The sequence below is a fragment of the Vicugna pacos genome, chromosome 9, assembly GCF_048564905.1.
Source record: "Vicugna pacos chromosome 9, VicPac4, whole genome shotgun sequence".
NCBI lineage: Eukaryota > Metazoa > Chordata > Mammalia > Artiodactyla > Camelidae > Vicugna > Vicugna pacos.
Genome location: NC_132995.1, coordinates 7000312 through 7022272, shown reverse-complemented (window position 1 = coordinate 7022272; position 21961 = coordinate 7000312). Strand labels below are relative to the sequence as shown.

Sequence of the window (21961 nt, the reverse complement as noted above, 5' to 3'; positions counted from 1 at the left end):
CCAATTTGATCAGTGTCCTTATACAAAGGAACATTTTGGACACAGAGACAAACAAGGGGAGAACGCCGTGTGACATGATCAGGGTGATGCTTCTACAAGCCAAGGAGCACCCCAGATGGCCAGCAGCCCACCGGAAGCTGGGAGACACACCTGGAACAGACGCTCCCTCACAGCCCTCGGGAGGAACCAACGCTGCCGACACCAAGATCTTGGACTTCCAGCCTCCAGAACTGTGAGCCAATAAATATCTGTGGTTTAAGCCACCCAATTTGTGGGATTTTGTTACAGCAGCCAGAGTGAACAAACACACCCCTTCTCCCTCAGACCCAGGAGCCTAACCTAGCTGGGTTCCATGCACCGCCCACCCTGGGCAGACGTGTTCTGAGATCAGTTGGAGAACCACCCGGTCTCCCAGCAGTGGCAGTAGTGGAAAGAGGCAAAACCTAATCCTCTGCCTCTCCCTCCATCCCCCACAACTTACATGTGACCCTAATGCCTTCATCACCTTAATTCCTAAGCCAGCAGTCCACAGCATCCCAGCTGGGTCCCCACTCCTGACCCCCTTCCCTCCTTCATCCAAACTGCATCCCTCAAATACACAAAGGAATCTGGCTTCCAGGGTGATGAGGGACAGGTTGAAGCCAGGAGGTGAGATGCGAAGACAGACCCAGTCAGAGGAAAGAAAGGACAGATGGAGTCAGAATCAGTTAAGAGCCCAGGACAAATCAGGGAAAAAACCGAAGCAAAAACCCATGGCAGAAAGAAATCATAGAGACAGGAAGGCTATGGGGATACACAGACAAGGAGAAAAAAAGTAGAGACAGAGAAACTCAGACAAAGAAATAGAAATAGAATCAGACGGGAAGAAAGGCTGAGAGAAAGACAGATGGAGAGATGGGAAAACATAAAGACGGGTAGACGAGAACTGAGGTGAGTGAAACAGAGAGCTAAAGAAACAAACAAATTTGAATGGAGAGGTTCGGTCAGGGAGATGGGTGGTCACATGGAGAAACAGATAAACTGAGGCACAGTCACCACGGGTAGGGAGATAGATCCTCTTGAACTATAAGTTGAGGCCACAGCAGAAGTCGGTGATGCCAGCACAAGACACAGAGCTGGGATCTGAGAAGCAGAGAGGCCAGGGACTCACTGCTACATGGCCGTTCTGCCCTTCTGAGCCTTGATGATCCCATCTGTCAAGTGGGGTTGTGAGGACGGCCGTGCCTCCTGGACGGCAGCTGACCCCTGCATCCTCCCCTTTGCCTCCTGAAACACACACGCACCCCACGTTCCTCCAAAAAGTTGTTTTTGTCTTTTTTAAATAATGTGAAAATGCCACGCGAAGGTTTGAACCAGAGGCCCCTCCAGGGGCCGGTCCACGGTGGGGAAGGGGAGACGCGAGATGGGGGGGGCCAGGTCCCCGAAGCCTGCGGCCCCTGTCTGGGGCTGGGGGTGGGTGAGGAAGGGCCTCCGCTGTGCAGAGGGGCTCCAGGCCCAAAGAGTTCAGTTCAGTTCCGAGAAAGGCGGCTCTCCAGGGAGGGGCGAGGGGCTTCCTGCCTCATTTGGCACCAAGGGGGTCGGGGGGCTCAGGGGAGCCATCCGGGGGGCTGGGGGGCGGGGGGCCTGGGCCTCCCGTTTGGCACATGGTGGGGGAGGGGGAGGGCCCAGCCTCAGGGGCCTCCCCGGAGGTGGTGTCTGTGGTGGTGGCAGTGGCTCCGTCGTCCACAGAGGATTCTACTCTCAACCCCTCTTCTGGGGGTGCAGGGGGGTCGGGTCTTCGGGGAATCAGTTCTCCACGGGGCCTGAGGATGGAGGGAGTGGAGAGAGGAGTGGAATTACTGGATGGAAAGGCTCATGGCTTCTGGCTCATGGGAGTGAAAACAAAGCCCTCACCATGGCCCACAAGGCCCCACACAACGCTCTGGCCCTTTTCTGTCCTCATTTACTCCCTCTCCCAACTGACTGTGCTCCAGTCACACTGATCTTCCTTCATGGTTCTCCCTACGTTCCAAGCACAGTCCTACCCCAGGGCCGTTGGCATGCCCTTAGCCCTTTTCAGAGAACTCAGGCCTCTGTTGCCATGGCCCCTCCCTAGGGGCCTTCTCTGGCTGTTCTCAGTCAACCAGTAGTCACCCCCACCCCTCCCATTCCACCCCATCACTCTGTCTCATTGCACTATATTTATTTTCCTTCACGTTTCTCCCCTGGGACAATCTCAGTCAGCTTCCTGTCTGCTTGTCCCTCTAGAATGGAAGATCAGAGAGGACAGGACATTCGGTCACTGCTGCATCCCCAGCATCCAGCCCTGACCCTGCACAAAACACCCTTCTGCCAAACCCTCCCATGACCCCTTCTCTCTTAGGGGAAGGAGAGCCCCCGACCCATTCCACAGATCCAGAAAACCAAGGCCTGTGCGGGGGAGGCTCTTGCCGAGGGCTACACCCTGGGCACCCTCCCTCTCCACCTTGCACTTGTCACGTAGGTGAGCTGGGTCAAGTCACTGCCCTCCCTCCCTGTCCTTGAGCCTCAGTTTCCCTCTCCTTAAATGGGGAGCATGCCCCTCATGTCCCTTTCAAAGCAGCAGAGAACTCTGGGATATGGGGCATCACTTAGCACCCAGGGAACATGTGTGAAGTGGGCAGAGCCATGCTGAGCACAGGAATCCAACGAAGAAAAGAGGCCCCCACACCACGGTCTCGGAAAACAGGCTCAGTAGCATCCCAGCCCAGCTGCAGTGGAGATTTGCGGTTTTACACCGTCCCTTTCCTCTCCTGGTGATTAAAGGTGAAGTCATCTCCGACTGCTGGGCCTGCCGGCCTCAGTCCTGACTCACCACTGGGCCAGTGTCCCCACCCCTTGGAACCCACCTTGCCCTGTCCTCAGGGAGGCCTCAGAGAAGAACTCTGGGACGAAGTGACATTTGGGGTAAAATCTGAGGATGTTGCCAAGTGAAGAGTCAGCCCTCAGCCTATGACTCTCTGCATGGACTCTCGCCCTGGCCTCTTCCCCAGCCTCCCTGCCTCCATTGACCCTCACGTGGCCCCCAGAAGTCTTCTTATACCCAGGGCCGATGCTGCCCCTCCCCTGCTCACAACATTCGGCTCTCCAGTGCTCCCGGGACAAAGCTCCGCCCCTCAGCCCACCCTTACGCCCTACATGGTCTGACCTGTTCTCTATCACCTTGTCCCCAGCCCCATCCACCCCACTCTCCAAGTAACCTGCAGACACACCCACTTCCCTTCTGTTCCAGGAACTGGCCAAGCTCTCTCCTGCCTTAGGCCCTCAATGCAAGCTGTTCCATCTGCTAGCCTGCTGTCCCCTTCCCCTTCACCTAGTTAACAACAACCAACCCTTCAAGTCCCTAGTTAAATGACACTTCCACCATCAAGGAGACAAAGCCCTTTCCTCTTGTCATCTGCTTTCTCAGTAACCATGACTTTGCAGTTATTCATTTACTGGGGGACTGTGGGGTCAGTGCCGTGGGTGGGGCGGAGTGGGACTCACTGATCTTGCCCAGTCCAGAAGCCCCAATGCCCAGCACAGCCAATGCTCAATAAGCATCTATATTTTTTTTTAGGTTTTTCTTTTAATGGAGGTACTGGGGAGTTGAACCCAGAACCTTGTGCATGCTAAGCATGCACCCTACCACTGAGCTATACTGCAATAATCATCTATTTTATTAAGTGCAGTAACAGCTACCAGTTAGAGACCAGGCTCTGTGCTGCGTGCATGGAAAGGATTAAGCCATTTAATCCCCTTAAAGTCTTATGAATTAGATCCTGGTATCATCCCCATTCTAACAGAAACTGAGGAACAGAGAGGGAAAGCAATTTGCCCTAGGTCACACAGCCAAGAAATGGCAGGGCCAGCACCTGGACTCAGGTACAATGTGGTTGTGGTTGGAGCAGGAATGGAACCTGCCCTGAAAAGGGCCAGTTAGCTCTGTCGTCAAGGAACACCTCCACCTGCCTGGCCCAGTGCAAGCCCTGTGTCCAGGGGCGTTCTCCCTAGGTGGTAGTGAGGATTAGTGATATGGCATACATAAAACTGTACAAGAAAGGAAGCTGACAGATGTTGACTACTGGAGAGGGCCAGGCAGTCAGGGTTTCCATCCAGGTTCCTGATTCTTCTCTGTGCCTCAGTTTTCTCTTCTGTGAAATGGGGATGAGACTAGAATCCACCCCATGCGCTCATAGGCTTAAATGGGTTAAGATGCAGCAGGCACATTCTAGGGTCTGTTACTGGTAGTAGCAGCACCATTGTTGTACCGCTGTGGGGCTCCTTGGCCATGTCCGCTCTTCTCTGGTTCGGACTAACTCATTTTGAGCCCCTTGGTGTCCTCTCTCTCCCTGTCTGTCTCCAATCAACTATGCCCCCAAAAGGAGGCGGGATCAGGAGTCTTAGCCCAGAGATGGGGCAGAGATGGGCAAGACTTGGAGGGTTGGGAAATTGAGTCTCGGAGCCCATCTGATGGACATCGCTTGGTCTGAGCTGGTTCCAGAGTTAGGTGGGGTTTCACTGGTGAGCTGGAACATTGACTAAGAGAAGGGGAAGGGAGAAACTGGGAGAGGCAGGGAAATTCAGAGACAGGGGCAGAGAGATTGGCAGAGGTGGGGCAGGGCCGAGAGTCTGAAGCACGGTACCTGCGGGTCGGGCGTCGGGGGCCCGGGCGGGGGGCCCCGGGGTCTCCAGCGCAGGCGAGACGGAGAAGCGGGAGAAGCACAGGGGGGGGCCTGGCGGGGGGAGGAGGGGGAAATCCTCCGCCCACTCGAAACTGCCTCCTAGGGTTGTGGGGTGAGGGGGAAGAGGAGAGGACGGGTCAGACCTTCAGTCACTTCTTCAGCCCCCCAACTTCACCTCCTGCCCTCCAACCCCGGCCCTCCACAAGCCACGCCCCTGTCAATAGACTCCGCCCCCAACGCTGCCCTGCCCCGCCCCTCACCAAAGCCGCTGTCGTTGTTGGGAAACCCATCTCCGGGGGTGGCGGGGTGGGGAGGCGTCGGGGGCGCTGGGGGCGTTGACTGGTCCGTGTCCCCCTCGGGGGGGCCCTGGACACTCAGCTCGTTGGTTGGCGTCTCCTGTGAAGGTGAGGGGCGGCGAAATGTCACATCCCACTCACTGCATCCCAACAAGTAACAAACCCTGCTAATATTTCTGGGGCTTCAGGTATCCCAATTTACAATCGCTCTCTCTGGAGGTCCCCTAATCTGCCTTGGAAGCCTCAGGCCAGCTTTAACCCCACCCCGGCCTGAGGCACCTCTCCCGACTATGGAGCACCGTCCACAGCTAAGCATTCTACGGAAGGAATTCTCTCCCTGCTCCTTAAGGCGCTGCCTCCACGGAAGCCCCTAACCCAGGACTATCTCCGGAAGCCCGACCTCTATGACATTTACCTATGTCTCAGATCTCGGCCGCAGGCGTTTAAGTGCGGGCCCCAGAACTACATGCTTCTATGGTCCTCAAAACCCCTACCCGATCCTGAGTACCTCCCAAACCTCCTGCAAGCCCCTAAGCCCCGCCCTCTGAAGTGGCCCCGCTCCAGCCGTCCAAGCCCCGCCCCTTTGTTTCAGAGGCCTAGGCTCCAGCTCGTGACCCTGTTCCCACTCGTCTTAGGAGCATGCCCCGCCCCAGGTTCACCTAGACATGGCCCCAGTCCACAAGCACCACAATGCCCTCTGTTTTGCTCTTCAGCATTATCCTCCCAGGCTAGTTACTCTTAACACAATCCTCAATTCATCTCTCTAAGCCCCGCCCCAGTTCATTAGCTCGGTCCCATCCCTGAACCCACTCCTGCACTTATCAACACTACAAGCCGCATGTTTTAAACCCCACCTACAGCTTCTGCATCGCCCGCCCCTAGTGGGTAAGATCCGTTCCATCCTGAGTCGGCCCCTCAACCTCTACGTCGATAGAGCGCTGGTGGACAAGTCCCGCCCCGAGATTCACTATACTCTGCCTCCACCTACAGACCACGCCCCAATCCTCTCACTTTCTCCTTAGCCTCTCCTGGCTCCGTTCTGTCTACTATATAGGTAGCCCGCTTTCCCTCCAGGCCCCTCCTCCAGGCCCCTCCTCAACCCTGCAGCACCCACTCCATCACAGACCTCTCGCCATCTTCACCCCTAGCTCCACTTCTGCCTCTGGGCTCGGGTCTTCCTCCCGGCTCCGCCCATCCAAGGCCCCGCCCATCCAAGGCCCCGACCTCCTACTCTAGGACTCAACCCGACCTCCAAGTCCCACCCTCTTCCGTCTCTCCCAGGCCCCGCCCCCACCTGAGGAGCGGCTTTCCTCCAGTGCCTACCCCATTCCCTGACCCGCCCTCACCCAGCAGACCCCGCCCCCAATCTAGGCGCGGTCTTCGTCCAGGCCCCGCCCCCAGAGTCCTGCGCACCCCTCCGTGGCCACGCACCTGGTCGAAGAGGTAGACGGTCACGTCCCCGTGGAAGGAGACCATCTTGCGCTTCCTCTCCAGCTCGCTGTCCTCGGGTTCGTCGGCCCCGCGCGGAGACTTGAGCAGCCCCCGCAACGGGCGGGCCGCGTCCGCGTCGGCGCTGCTCACCACGACCGGTACCGGGGCTGCCCGCGCTCTCCCGGGGCCCCGGGGCCCCGCCGCCGCGCCCGCTGCCTCCTCGTCCTCCTCCTCGTCCTCGTCCTCGTCCTCCCCGTCCTCCTCCGCCGGCCCCGACGACCCCGCCCCGCCGGCATCCCCGCCAGCCGCCCCGGCGTCCGCGCCCTCCCACGGGGGCCGCCGCGGGCCCGGCCCCGGGAACGGAGTGAGCGTGAGCGGCGGCAGCGCCAGCGAAAGCCGCGAGAGTTTGGCTGCGAGGGGGAGAGACGTGGTGAGCCCCAGTTCTTGGGGAAACTGAGGCATGCCCTCCCGCCTAGCTGTGTGTCCTTGGGTAATCTTAGCCACAGTATGGGCCTATTTCCATCCTTGTGAACCGCCAGGCTGCACTGGGGTTCTCCAAGCAGTGTGCGAGAGCTCTTCCCCCTACTCCAGTGCTTAACCCCATGGCTCCCCAGTACCCACAGCACAAAGCTCCAGCTTCTCCCATGGCCCACCAGGCCCGAGTGCCCTGGCTCTGCTGACCTCTCGGCGCTCTGTCCCTACCTCATTCTGGCTTGACCTCAAGCTAAGTCACATGGGACACATCCCCATTCCTCCCACCTCTGAGCCTTTGCACAGGCTGTTCCCTCTGCCTGGAACTTCCTTTTGTAACTCAAGTCCTATTCATCTTCCAGCTCTGTCTGGTCTTTCAAAGCCTTCAGAGATCTCCCAGGAGGTCAGGCCAGACCACCTGCTCTGCACCCCACAGCACCAAGCACTACTCTACTTCCGAGTAGATGATCTCAGTATAGAACTATAATTCTGTGGCAACCTGATTAATGTTTGCCTTGTCATAGAACAGAGGCTGAGTCAGGCTCATTCTGGCTGCATCCCCAAGCCCCAAGCACCCAGAAGTACTCAGTCAATATTTGTGGGATTAATGAATGAATATTCCGGGCTATATGATGTTGACCAAGGTACTTTCCATCTCTGGCCTTTGACTGCCAGATAAAACTGGTGTGTCTAACCATCTTCAGGCCTTTTCCCTGCCCTAAGACTCCTTGATCTCAGCCTGCTGGGAGGGAAGGACTTCAGGACTCTGGAAGAGGAAACCTCACTTCAAATTCCAAGCCTACCCTGCTCTCTTGCTGTGTGTCCCTGGGCAGACAGATCCACCTCTCTGAGTCTCTGTTTCCTCACTGGTAAAAGGACAGGGGCCACTCATTCCTCCATTACTCGGTCAGTGAACTGTGTGCCAGGCCCTGTTGGTGATGGTGGGGATGAGAGGAGGGGCAGGGCAGGGAGAAAGATGAATGTGGACGGGGTCTCTCTCCTCACCTCATTCACTCTACTCCAACTTCACTGACCTGCTACTCACTGAACATGCCAAATTAGTGCTCATCTCAGTGTCCTCTACCTGAAACATCCTTCTCCCAGATGTTCACCTGGCTCACTTCCTTCAAGTCTGCTCAAAAGTCATCTCAATGAAGCCTCCCCTGACCACCCATCTCAAAGTGATGGGTGGGGGGACTTTATCAGGGGCTATGGACACCCAGAGGAAGGACAGGGTGACATCTTTTAGAAATCAGGAAGGATTCCCAGAGAAGGGGAAATTTGAGTGGAGTCATGAAGGATGAGTAGGAGTTCATCGGGTTAAAAAAAAAAAAAGGTCGGTTGTTCTCAGCCTCTTCTCATCCAACAACACCAGTACTCCTCTGAAGCATCTTAGCTGCTCATCCCCTGACATTTTCATGCTGCCTGGGGTCTTTCCGGACACAGCTGGTTGCAAACTCCCCACAACAATCTGGAGGAAATGGTAGTGTTCCAATACCATGGGCTTTGAGGAAGGAAGTTTCTCTCCTCAGTCCCCTTCCCGACCTTTCCCTCTTGAGCCTCACGCTCCTCTGGCAAATGGAGATGATACCAATTCCCTCAAGTGTGGTTGTGAAGTTGCCAAAATAAAACAGGGCCTGGCCATTTATAGCTTTTATACAGATATTTGAGGAAATCAGGCCTCAGGGTGATTCCGCTGGAACCACAGTCCCTATGTCTACATCTAAACAGGGGCCATTTATCTTTATTCTTCATTTATCTTCTCTTAAATTGTCCCCTCTCTATGACAAAAAAATTCCCGTATTCCTATCAACTCAGCTTCGAGAGGAGGGAGGTGGGTATAGTTCAATCGTAGAGCACATGCTTAGCATGCAGGAGGTCCTGGATTCAATCCCCAGTACCTCCATGAAAAATGATAATAATAACAAAGAACTATAAAAATTATTTTAAAAAACAAAAACAAAAACAAAACAAAAACCACCTCGGTTTTGAGAAAAGACATTTCTACGGCTTTCAGGCTACCAGTACCACGGTGGGCAGGGTAAGATCTCAGGCCCCCTGCGTCCCAGTGTTGGGCAGTTCAGGGCCTGGCATATGGGAGGCCTGGCACATTGCACAGATGCCCCAGCTTGTTGGAAAGTTGGAACCAGTGATCACACACTGGCAGCCCAGCCCACAGAGAGGCTTCGATTGAATTGGTTTCAACCAGGAAAACACCCAGAACTCTGGTTTCAGGGGAGGTAGTGGCAGATTTGGCAACACGCAGTGGGCATTCCTGACTGAAGCTGAGAAGTGGCTGCATTTCCTCCCCATCTCCCACCCCGCCCCTCCCAGCTCTCATTCATTCATTCATTCATTCCCCCCTCTCATTCATTCTCTTGTACTGTCTGGCACCCATGGGCATCTGAGTTTGAGACCCTCCTCCACCATCTAAGTGAACTGTGGTAATAACCGCAGATGCTTATGAGTGCCAGGCGCTGGGCCAAAAGCTTTGGAAGTCCTAACTCATTTAACCCTCACAACAACCCTGTTAGGTAGATGCTATCCTTTCAACCATTTTTGGCAGGTGGGGAACCAAGGCATAGAAAAGTACGGTCATTCGTCCCAAGTCACAGAGCTAGGAAGGGGATAAGCAAGGATCTGAGCCCAGGTGGTTCGGCTCCACAGTCTGCCCTAGTCACTGCCAGGCTAACCGGTCTGGTACCCGGGAGCCTGAGCTTCTCCACTGCATCTACGCCTTGGAAGGGGCTGGACCTCGGCCCCCAACCACGGTCCCCTGCTCCCAGCAGCCCACTTACCTTTGATCTGCTCGCTGTTCCCCTGAGGGGGTCCCAAGTCCAAGAACAGTCGTGGCATCTCGGGGCCCTTCCTCTCGGGCTTGGGGGGGTCCCCGTCTCCGCTGGGTGCCGTGTCTCCGGCGGCTCTGCTGTCTGGGACCCCGGGCTCTCCCTCGGGGGACACCTCCGGCCTGGCTCTCTGGGGCGCTGGCTCCGGCCTCCTCGGCTGTGCCTCCAGTGGCGGCGGAGGCAGCTGTGGCCTCGTGCTGTCGACCCATCCGGCCTTTGCGTCCACGCCGCTTCCGAGGCCGCCGCCGAGGGCCATCCCCATGCCCACTGGGGCTCGGCCCCCACTCCCGAGGTCCAGCCTCCCAGCCCCGGGGGCTCTCGGTGCCCCCCCAGTCTCGGGGGCTCTCCTCTCCGTCCCGGGTTCCGGCACCCCGCTCCTGGGGGCTGGGCCAGTGGGGCCAGGGGCTGTCTCCCCGCCGTTCAGGGCCAAGGCCACGGCGCCGGGTGCCCGGGCTCTCTCCAGCGAGGTCTCTGGGGCTGGCTCCCCGGTCATGGGGGCTGGACCCCCACTCTCGGGCATCTTCTCCCAGGGCCCTGGGGCTCTCCAAGGCCCAGTCTCTGGCAGCCTCTCCATGTTCCTGGGGAGTCTCAGGCCCCCATTCTCTGAACCCTTCTCCTCGATCTTTGGGGGTGTCAGGCCCCCATTCACCAACACTCTCTCTTCTCTCTCTGGGGACCCCGGGTCCCCATTCTCCAGCACTTTCTCCTCCCTCCTTGGGGGTGGCAGCTCCCCATTCTCCAGCACTTTCTCCGGCACTGTCTCTTCTTTCTCTGGGGACCCCAGGCCCCCATTCTCCGCCACCTTCTCCTCTCTCTGTCCCCCGTTCTCCAGCACTGTCACCCCATTCACGGGGAGGCTCAGGCCCTCGTTCGGGCTTGGGGCTTTCTTCCCGCTGTCCAGGACTGTGGGGTCCCTGCTGGGGCCCGGGGCTTTCTCTCGATTCCCGGGGCCTCTCCCCGCCTTCCTGGGCCCCGTCTCGCGGGCGGTTGCCCCCTTCTCCCCCAGGAGGTTCCTTGTCACGTCCTCCTGCAGGGACATCAGCAGCTGCTCGGTGCTCACTTGAACTACGAAGGTCGGCTTCTCCCGGGCCCCCGGGAGCGGGAGGGGACCCGGGTCTGGGGGTGGCCGGGGCGCTCCCGGGTCGGGGGGCTCGGGGGGAGCCCGTGGTCGAGGGACCCCTTCCTCCTCTGCTGGTCCCCCGCCTGGGAAGGCTCCCTCGGGGGAAAAAGGGGTCTCGGTCTCGTAGCCGCTGTCCCCCGGCTTGGGGCCCGGAGACGACAGGCCTGAGCCGGGACTGGCCACGGCCGAGGGGGGGTCGGGGGACACGGCCGGGTCGGCGGGGGCCCGGGGAGGTGGCGGCGGGGGGGGGGGGAGCGGGAGGTGGCCCCCGCCCGGGGTACTGGGGCGCTGCTGCCCCCATGAGGGGGTCCAGAAACTCGGGGGGGGCCGAGGCAGGGGGGTTTAGGGGCAGGTCGGCCAGGGAACCCCGCTCTGCCCTCAAAGACGAGTCGTCCTCTGGGGGATGAGGGCAGCCAAGAGCAGGGTGGCCTCCCCAGCCAGCGACAGCGTCCCCCCGCTCCAGGGGCAGGCAGGAACAGGCCCCCTCGCGGCTGCACAGGGGACAGGGTAGGGGGCCCCGACGGCTGGGGCCACCCCCAAGGCTGCTGCTGTCTTCCCCCGGGGAGCTGCCCTCCTCTTCCTCCTCTTCTTCTTCGGCCCATGGGGCAGTCCCCCGCTCCCCCAGCACCTCGGCAGGGTCTCCTGCTAGGGTCTCCCCGGCACCCCGGCCCTCGGGGTCCCAGCCACTCAGGAGGAAGCTGCCGGATGCTGAGGACTGGGCCGGGAAGGGCCGGGCTGCAGGGAAGAGGGGGGAAGCCCAGGTCTCGGACACCAGCTGGGGGACCTCGGAGGGGGCTTGGGGGGCTTGGGGGGCAGGCACTCCTGGGTCCAAGGGGTCCCAGTCATTGGGGAAGAGGGGCTCTGGCGGGGAGCCATGCTCCTCGAGGCGGATGTAGTATTCGCTGCTTACGGAGGGGCTGCGGGCGCTGATGACCGGCAGCACACTGGGCGTGGACAGCGCCTCGTAGAAAGGGTTGGAGGGGTTGGCATGGGGGGCTGGGGGAGCAGACGCCGGCTGCCAGGTGGGTGCTCCCCCGCCCCGACCGGCCCCCCGCCGCGCCTTCTCCCACAGGCACTCAAGGTTGAGGCCACGGCTACTCTCGGTGACCGTGAGCACGTCATCAGGGTCAGCCCCAGGGAAGCCATCCAGAAGGGGGAACGGCGAGGAGAGGGTCCCTGGGCGAGGGGCGCTGTGCTGCGGGGGCCAGGGCCAGGGGAAGGGACCATCTCGGGGTGGGGGTGGCGGCGGCGGGGGCCTTGGGGGCCGCTCAGAGAGCAGGTAGGTGAGCTGCAGTTGTAGATCAGAGGCCGAAGGGCGCTGGGCAGGTGGCCGCCAGCAGGACTGCAGGATGTCATACCTGGCAGAGAGGGAGGAGGCAAGAGTGAGGAGAGCAGAGTCCCAGCGGGGTAGAGGGGTCACTGGGGGCGGGCAGAGACCAGGAGAAAGTCGGGGGCTGAGACTCAGAGGAGGACCGAGACCCGGGGGCGAGCAGAAACTCAGGGAAGGGGGCCAGAAACTCAGGGAAGGGGGGACAGAGACCCAGAGAGGGAAACAGAGTCCCAGAGAGACGGGGGACAGAGTCCTAGAAAAAAGACAGCAAGGCAGATGTGAGATGATGGTCGACATGGCCTTCCTGTTTGGGCTATGAGTTCTGGAATCACCGACAAGCAAGCAGCAAGGGTGTTGTAGGGTTGGAGAAAGTTAGGTTAAAACACCAGCGCTGCCACCCCATACCTCAGTTTCCCCATTCCAAGTGGCAGATTCTGGCAGAAGGTGGGGACGTCCCAGCTCCACACTCGGGGTGGCAGCGAGTGGTACGTGCAACTGTAGTGGGTGTGTGAAAAGAGCTGGGAGATTCTGGGAACATCCTGAGGTGGGAGGTGGAAGGTCAGGGGTCAGGCCCCATCCTCACCAGTAGTCCGCATAGGGCAGCTTGAGCCTTGGCCGGGCCAGCTTGACATGCTGCTGACGGACGACGAAGGCAAGGACCTCCTCATCTGAGAGATGGCGGTAGGGCTGTGCCCCAAACTCAAACAGCTCCCATAGGGTCACCCCTAGGGACCTGTGGGGAGCAGAGGGCAGAAAGAGGTCAGAGGCCCACCCTAACTGATTTGGGGGCTGCCCCGCTGGGCCTCAGTTTTCCCCAACCGTAGAACTTGTGACCCTTCGGTCTTCCTTGCCCTCCTTGGCACCCCCACGGCCCGGGCCTCCTCACCAGATGTTGCTTTCACGGCTCTGGTCCACCACCATGAAGGTCCCGTGCAGCTCCCCGAGGAGCTCGGGCGCTGCCCAGCGCAGCGGGATCCACAGGCGCTCGGGGGTCAGGTAGTAGTCCTCCTGGGGGGCGGACCGGGGTGGGGTCAAGCGGGCCGGGGCACCCCTCGCCGTCCCCCTGCCCTGATGGAGGGCAGTCCCCACCTTGTAGTTGCTGTGGGCCAGCCCGTAGTCCCCGATGCGCACGGTGAGGTCGGAGGTCAGCAGGCAGTTGCGCAGGGCCAGGTCGCTGCGGGCAGGCGAGGTGGGTGAGGTAAGGGGCAGCCCGGCCCCCAAGCCTAGACTCCGCCTACTTTGCCGCACTCCTCCCCTCCTCCCCTGATTCCTCCGCCCACCCCAGGGGCCTCCTCGTCTCGAGGCTACCCCTCCTCTACTGACTCCTCCGTCCCTGGCTCCGCCCCTTCCTGGCTCCTCCCCCTCTCCGGACTCCTCCTCTTCTTCTGTGACCTCCCCCTCCTCCTCTCCTGACTCCCCCTCTCTCCTGACTACTCCCTCTCCTTTTCTGACCACGCCCCTCCCCCGACCCTCCCAGGTTTCCCCACCTTCTGTGTCTCGCACTCAGGCCTCCCTCCTTCCTTGAGCCCCTCCTCTGTAGCCTCACCTCCTACCCCGAGAGCCTCGCCTCCTTTCCCTAAGTAGTCCCTCCCCCTCCCCCGGACTCCTCCTATGGCTCCCGGCCTGCCACCTGTGCACGTAGTTGTGGGAGTGGAGATGTGCCAGCCCGCGGGCGATCTCCAGGCCCATCCTCTGCAGGGTCCGCAGGTCTCGAGGGGGCAGCTCAGGGGACAGGCCCTCGGGGGGCCGCTGGGCCCTGAGGTAGCGCTTCAGGTCCCCCTGGGAGAGAGGGCAGGGAGGGGTCAGCACCGCCACCCCCTCCCAGGCACCCCTACATCCAGCCAATCCGGTACGAGATGGGGGCGTCCTTTGCACTCAGTGGGCAGACCCTCCGGGCCTCAGTTTCCCCTGCTGCTTAGAAGCGCATAATAACAGACCGCCCGCAGATGCTAGTGCAGTGAGCCACCTGGGGGGCGACTGCGCATCTAAAGGAATGGCAGCGCCTGTCACAGGTGTCGCGATGATGACGATGTTATTGTCATAGATTCCTAGGAATTGCCCTCAGTCCCCACCCCGTCCAGCTACCTACCCCTCGCCCTGCTCCCCCCTCCCCCTCACAGACCCTCACCAGTTGACAGAACTCCATAATCAGCAGAAAGGGCAGTGTCTCCACGCAGACGCCCAGGCACTGGAGGACGTTGGGGTGCTGTAGGCTCCTGCAGGGGTCGGGGGTTGGCTGGGTCAGGAAATGGCCCCTTCCATCCCACGCCAGCCTCCCAGCTAGACCAGACTGTTGCTTCAACCTCTTTGGTCTCAGTTCCTGCACTTGAGATTCTTCCCCCCTCCCCCCTCCTACCTTCCCCACATCCCCATCTCAGGGCGCCCCACTGTCTCCCAGTTTCCGGGCCAGACCCCCAGGGACCTCCCTGCGCCTCCTTCTGGCTCACCATTCCCTCAGCCTTTCTTTCTGCCCCTTGACTCTTTCCTCTTCCCCCGGCTTCTCCACAGCCCCAGCTTAAGCCTCCTCCTCACCTCCTGATCTCTCTTCTCAGCCTCCTCCCAGCCTCACTGCCTCCAGTCTCTCCCTTTCAATCTGTCCCTGACCTGCTGTCCACCTGTTCACAACCCTTCATGGCTCCCCAGTGCCCTGGGACAGAGCCTGGCTCATTCCTTGATCTTTCTTGCTCCTCTGGCTGCCCTCACTGCCTTCCCCAGCGTCACTCTTCACACCCGTGTACATCTCCCCAAATTCACAGGTGCCTGCGTGGGCTCCAGGCCTTTGCATGTACACGCCTTTCTGCGGAGAACACTCTCTTCTCATCCAAGTCCTACTCATCCCTCAGGCCTCAGTTTCAACATCATTTCCTCAAGAAATATCACTGCCCCCGACCCCAACACTGGATGATGCCGGTCCTTTATCCTCAAACTCTGGGGAAGGGTCAGACTTGGGGGTTTGAATCCTTGAAAGCCTTTCCCAGGTGTGTAACCTCGCAGAAGTCATTTCACCTCTCCCTGCCTCAGTTTTCCATAACATGGGGACCATCACTGTAACTCCCTCATACAGTTGTGGGGAGGAACTGAAGGGCATCAGAGAAAAGAGCTGGCACATAGCGGTAGCTCCTCACTACTACTGCTGTTTTATTTGAGCATTGTAACATATTGTTTGATTTTCTTAGTGCCCTGCATTTCAACTGCATTCTCCTGCCTCGCCGCCTTTGCACCTTCTGTTCCCTTTGCCTGGAACACGCTTCTCACAATGCTTTGCATGACTGAGTCCTCCCAGTCAGCCCTGCCTCCCCCACAACCCGGCCAAAGCTTCCCCTTTCTTTTTTTTTTTTTTTTTTTGTATCAAAGCTTCCCCTTTCTCTTATCACATTCTGCCTTATTTCCTCAAGGCACTTGCCAGCCTCTGATATTTTCTTGTTAGAGTTTATTTCTTCAATTGCTTACGTATTGTGTATCCCCTCCACTAGGCGGTGAGTCCTACTAGGACAAGGATTTGGGGCTTTGGGTTCCTGTGGCCATGTCCCCAGTGCCTAGACTAGTAGGTGCTCGGCAAAAATCTGCGGAGTGAAGGATTTTACCCTGATACGGGGCCCCGGGGACTGTGGGAAGATTAAAACATTTGGGGCTTGCAGCCCAGAGCCTGGCTTAGGGTAGGTACGCCAGAAATTATTGTTCCACTGGGGCTGGGGGGGGCAGGGGGGGAGGCCGGGGCCCCTTGTGTGTTTTGGGGGCCAGTGCTCAGGACCCAGCTACCCATCGCCTGTGTTTCAACGTTCTCCACCTGGGGGAACAGCGCCTCCTGCTCTTGCCTGGTAGAAGACTCATGAGACAAAGTGTTCCTAAAGCCCTGGGTATGTGCTGGGGCTTGAAAAATGGCTGGAGTTCACGACATGGGCAGGACTTAGGATGGCAGATGCAGAGGGAAGCTTGGATCCACTGTGCACCTACTAATCTGAGCCAAGGCTGGCCACTTTGTTAGCAAGTCCCCCTAACAACCCAGCTAGGCAGGATGATGTTTCCCATTTCATCCAGAGGCAAATGGAGGCTCAGAGACATGAAGTCACTTGCCTGGGTTCACACAGCAGAGTTGGGATTTGCTCTCAGGTCGCTGGCTCACTTACCAAACATCTACCAAGGGCTGATTTGTGCCTAGGTGACAAGACGGGCCCCGAGCTGCCAGTATAGTCCTGCCCTCTCCAACTGAACTTTCTGTGAAGGTGGGAATGTTCTAGATCTGGGCGGTCTAACAAGGGAGCCGCTGGCCATATATGGTGACTGAGCTCTCGAAAGGTGGCAAGGATAGCTGAGGAAAGACATTTGTAACTTGATTTCGCAGTATTTAAGATAAATTTAAATAGCCATAAGTGGCTAGTGGTTGCCAGCAGAGGTCTAGAGAGAGACAGGCCAGTAAGCAGGTAAACAGGTGACATCATGACAAATAGGATACATGGGACAAAGAAATCACACAAGTTGATGTGATGGAGCATCCCTGGGCCCTCCTTAGGTGGGAGTGTGTGTGTGTGTGTGTGTGTGTAAGGGAAGGCCTTTCTGAGCTGACACCCAAGGAGGGGAAGGGACCCGACCCTCCGAAGCTGGGGCGTGGGTGAGCAGGAGTGATATTCTAGATGGACGGGACAGCAGGGACAGAGGTCTTGAGGCAGGAAAGAGGCTGATATGTGAGAGGGTCAGTGAGAAGACCAGGGTGGCTGGGGCAAGGGGGTCGGTGGCAGGAGAGAGAAGTGGGACTTTGTCCTGTGGGCCACAGGAAGCCCTGGGAGGTTTTAGAGGAAGGGGCTGATAATGTCTTGGGGAAAACTCACTCTGACAACCATCTGTTAAGAAGTCCCTGTGTACACACCCTTCCCATGACAGAGTACTCACTACCCCTCAGGGCATTGATGCAGCAATTTTTTACGTAGTCCTTATCTAGAAGCCCTTAGAGTGGAGGGAGGACCAGGCAGTGGAGGGACAGGGTCCTGCCTTCCTGGACCTCCCAGTCCAGTGAGGGCAGGGGTTGGGGGACAAAAATCCCTCAGTGGCCATGCTGGGCAACCACTCGGGGCCCTGGTCTGTGATTCTGATTCTACCTTTGCTCACCCACAAGCAGAGGCCTGAGGAGGAAACCACTACGATGTACCCGGTGCCTGACACAGGACCCTCGTGCATCCTCTCAGCTCCCCTCTATATGAGGATGCTATGACTTCCTGGACTCACTTTCCAGATGAAGATACTGAGGTTCAGAGTGGAGAGGGGCAGGCCTCTGGCTCTTTCCCCTCACCTTCATCACACTGCCTTCATATCCCTGACTCTGACTCCAGGAAGAACCCGAGGCTCAGGGAGAGACATCTTTTGGACTGATAGCACAGCCAGGAAGAGGAAGATTTAGGATTCAAACCCAGGTTTCACCCCATGCTATACTCCTCCCACTTGCAAATGTTACCTCCATGAGGCACAAGATATCTGGGGCTTCAGGGCCCAGGTTTCACCAAGAAGTCCCTATACCTGTATGGCTGTGCTTCCGAGATGAACTTGCGCTGCTCCAGGGGTCCCGCACTGGCTCGGAGCTCCTTCACCACCACCTGGGCTGGGGTGTAGTCGGAGAAAATTTCTCCCAGGATCACCTGATCAAGGGGGACCCAGGAATCAGTGCCTGCGTTCTCCCCAGCCCCGCCCCAGGGACCACCTCCATCCCACCGTCAGGCTCCCAACTTCCCCCTCCTTCCCAGACTCTCCTTGCATATCCCACCACCCTCGTTCCCCACCAGATGCAGGGTGAGAGACTCACAGGCCCAGAGTCCGATGGACGCAGGGACGGGTGGAAGGATGGACAGACGGACGCGTGGAGAGCCGGATGGCGAGGCGGAGTGGTCAATGGAGTGAGAAGGGAGGTGCTCACCGACAGATGTGGGGGGATGGGGTGGGTGGGCGCCGGTGAGAGGTGGACAGAGGGGAGGGCGATGGGTGGGCTGAGGGGGCAGGGGAAGGAGGCAGGGGACAGATGAGAAGTGGTGGGGATGGGGGATGGACACAGAAGCATTGCCCCGGATTGTATGGACACCCCACCTCCCACCCTAAACCCCACTCACCTTCCCAAACCAGCCACTCCCAATCTCTTGTAGGTAGCTGAGGTGCTGGCGGCTAAGGCCCAGGGGGGTGGTCATGTCTAGGGGTGGGGGAGCAGAAGGGGGAGGCCCCTGAGCCTCTCTCCCCTCCCAAGTGCCTCCAGCACCCCTCAACTCAGTGGAGACAGGAGTCAAAGCAGACACCAATCTCTTTTCATTGGCTGCCCCCAACATTCCACGATAGGATCTCAGTCTCCTCACTGGCTGCCCACAAAGTTCTACTGTCCAATCTGGTCCTTCCCTTTGGCGTCCCGAGATCCTATGACATGACTTCAGCCTGCCACTGGCTGCCTCTAAGACCAAGATCGAGGCTGACCTCGCCATTGATTGCCCCACAAGAATTCCTAAATCTGGTTTTGGATTAAGCAATGGGTCCCACCAAGATGATCTCTGACTTCCTATAGGATGCCAAGGGCTCCTAGCTCTGCCTTTCCCCTTGGCTGCCCGGGGCCTCTGCTCCCTGTTCCCTGAGGGAAGACTCTCAGGGCCCTCCGCCCCATCCTGTGGGACCATGGGCTCCCGGTCAGGGTGTGGGGCAGTACCTGAGTGTGATGGCTGCGGGGCGGGCATCGGCAGGGAGACCTCCGCCAGCGGGAGAATGTAGACGTCGGGCAGCGACTGTGAGGAGGAGGTCTCCTCGGCCGGGGGAGTATACTCCCCGGAGCAATCCTCCCCTTCGGGGTTCTCAAACTCCTGGGGCCGGGAGGGGGGAGGGGAGGGAGACCACAGGGCTGAGACACGCCATTGTCCTTCCCATCAGTGTGTATCCCCATCTTTCTCACACTGTCCCCCAGTCCCAGCCCAGTTTCTATCCCAGGGTTCTGGATGTTGCTGTAGCTTCAGGCCTGAAGGGCTCTCAGACTCGCTGCCCTGCTACCCCTCCTACCACCTGGGCTGAGGGAAAGGCCTCACTGGTGTCTCCCTCCCCACCTTGATCCCCCTCATACACCTCACCTTGAAGCCGACATCGCCCCGTTTGCAGCACAGACAGGTGAGGAGGAGGAAGATGAAGGCCAGCAGGCCTGAACAGGAAATGAGGACCACCGCGTAGGGAGGAGCCAGAGGGGCCCGGCCCAGGGCAAATCCATCTGTGGGCATAGGGCTGGGCTGCGGTCCCGGCTTCAAGCCTCTGGTCGCCCGACTCCATGCCCCTCCCGGCCCAGCTAGGCTTAACTACAACCCCCATGATGCTCTGCAACCAGGGGCCCCCTTGGCAGAGGAGCCGGGTGGCCTAGGGCATTGTGGGAGTTGTAGTTCGGGGCCTTCTCAAGTGGTTGGGTTGGGGGTGGGGTCCCACCTCTAGCCCCAAGCTGGAACCCCCCCTCAACCCGCCATCACCTCACTCCCAGGCTTGGATGGATTCCAGTGAGGACTGAGGGAAGGAGGAGTAATAGTGGAGCGTGGAGCTCTCAGAATTTAAAATACGCTCCCACAACAGCCTTCTTTCCCCCTATTTGGGGAAGAGGATGAGCCCCCAGCTGCAGGCTGGGAGAAGATTCTTGCCCCGTGCTGGAACCTCCTAGTTAAGGGGGTTGAGGCCTGTCTCTTTAGGGACGCTGGGAGCACACACACGTCCTCTGTCCCCAGCCCAAACCCCCAGAAGGAAACTCCGCAAGCCTTGAGTCTCCCCCAAAGCTAGAGACAGCCTCCTCTGCTATGTGCCCCTTAGAAATAGTATTCCTCCCCTCTGCTCCCAATTTTCCCAGAGGCCCTGTCCTTCCCCGGGTCCCTGCACACACCTGCAAACACTCATGCGTGTGCACACACATGTTGCCCAAACGGACCCCCTCCCCACCCAGCCCCCAGCCTTCCTCCCACAGGCCCTGCTGACAGAGACACAGTCTCCGCGGCTCCCCAGGCCCCATCTCGGCTGCGGGAAGACGCCACACAGGTGATGGAGCCGGAGCTCTGCAGACAGACCCTTGGGCAGGCCAGGGTTGGGGTGGGGGAGGCCGCTGGACTGCCGGATGGCCGGACAGACTCACCAGGGTGGGCCGGGGACGCCAGGCAGCTGGAGGCGGAGACGGCCGCGAGGAAGATGAGGGCGCCGGGGGCAGGCATCTTGTCGAGGATGGAAGGGAGGTGGAGGTGGTGGCGGCTGGGGAGGAGGGGGGGGCGGGCCCTCAGCCCCCAGCCATGGGGACCCGCGCGACCCTGGCCTCCCCCCGGCCCAGGAGAGGGGCAGGAGACTCAGGACAGGGGGAGGGAGGGGCTGCTTACTGGCTCAGGTACCCCCCTCCCCCTCTTTGAAGGGACAGACAGATGAAGGGATGGAGAGGCGGACAGAGGAGAGGAGCTGGGGAGCCGGGGTTGCTGGGGTGGGGGGGAGAGGGTAGGATTTGGGGGGGGAGAATGAGGGCCCCGCCCCCGAGGGCAGCCAGGATTGGGGGAGCAGAGAGCCTGTCAGAGGAAGGGTGGGAGGAGGGAGGATGGAGGGAGGATGGAGCGTCGTCATGGCAACTGGCTCCCCAGTAGCATTGGCTGCCAGGAGGGAGGGGAGGGGGAGGGACAGACAGGGACCAGCAGACCCTTGTGTTGGGGGGGGCACAGGGCCCACAGTGCTTGGCCCGGACATTGCTGTGACATGCCACCAGCATGGACACGTGTGCTTCACGCCAAGATACAGATGTCAGGCAGGCATATGCAGCCCACACATGGCTGACACACGTCGCAGAGACCCTCACAGACAAGCACATCACATACAAAGGTGGACAGCTATCGGCAGACGGGGACACGTACACGTCACACACAAAGACGCAGGGATGATGGGCTGCACTAAGAACGCAGAGGCAGGCCAGCCCCCGGTACAGATGCACCCGACCACGCAGGAACGTCAATGCATCACAAAGACCCACACATGCCACAGACAAAGTAAAGCCCCAAATCCACAGACACGCACGCCACAGACAAAGACCCATGCAGACACCACGGTGACATCCCAAGGCACACAGTCACCAGCAGAGACATTCCACAGACAAATGAGCAACAAAGACGACCCACAGACACACACAACACATACACAGATAAACACAGACACGCACATCACACCAGTACACAGACATCATTTGCATGAGACACATAACATATACTAACTTAGACACAAGTATCATAGGCACAAATATACAGAGACACACAGAAGATATATGGAGGGACATGCACATCACATACACAAATACACACACATACAATACACATCTATATATTTACAAATACATAAAAAATACACACATCTCTCACCCAAACACACATTTCACCAACATGAACACACAGAGACACGTCACATACACAGGTACACATGTACAAAAACAGGTCATACATCAATATAGACACACAATATATTCAAAGAATATAGAAAGTTACACAAATCACATACAAAAATGCACATAAAATTACTGATACATGCATGTCACACACATCTATGCAGTCACACATACATATAGAAACACACGCAACATAGGCACACACATTGAACACACAGATACACAAAGACACATCACATACCTAAACATTCGTGGACACATACACAACAGATGTACACGCATTTCACACGAAGTTACAAGGACACATTACCCCACCGTAGTCATATATCACATGCACAAATACACACAGGCATACAGGACACATACAAAGATACACACAGACACATGCATCACAAAT

The 21961-nt window shown here is 58.5% G+C and overlaps 1 protein-coding gene across 1 annotated transcript; it reads right to left on the bottom strand.

The window, feature by feature from the left end:
* Positions 1–1608: 1608 nt before the first annotated feature.
* Positions 1609–20395, bottom strand: LMTK3 (lemur tyrosine kinase 3). The gene is given in 16 exon segments (XM_072966720.1): positions 1609–1802; positions 4644–4781; positions 4943–5078; positions 6410–6819; positions 9679–11098; positions 11100–12204; positions 12760–12909; positions 13063–13184; positions 13266–13350; positions 13807–13955; positions 14305–14392; positions 17685–17803; positions 18269–18345; positions 18847–18997; positions 19259–19392; positions 20290–20395. Coding segments are annotated over 16 exon segments (4377 nt in total). The 5' UTR covers positions 20366–20395; the 3' UTR covers positions 1609–1785.
* Positions 20396–21961: the final 1566 nt, after the last annotated feature.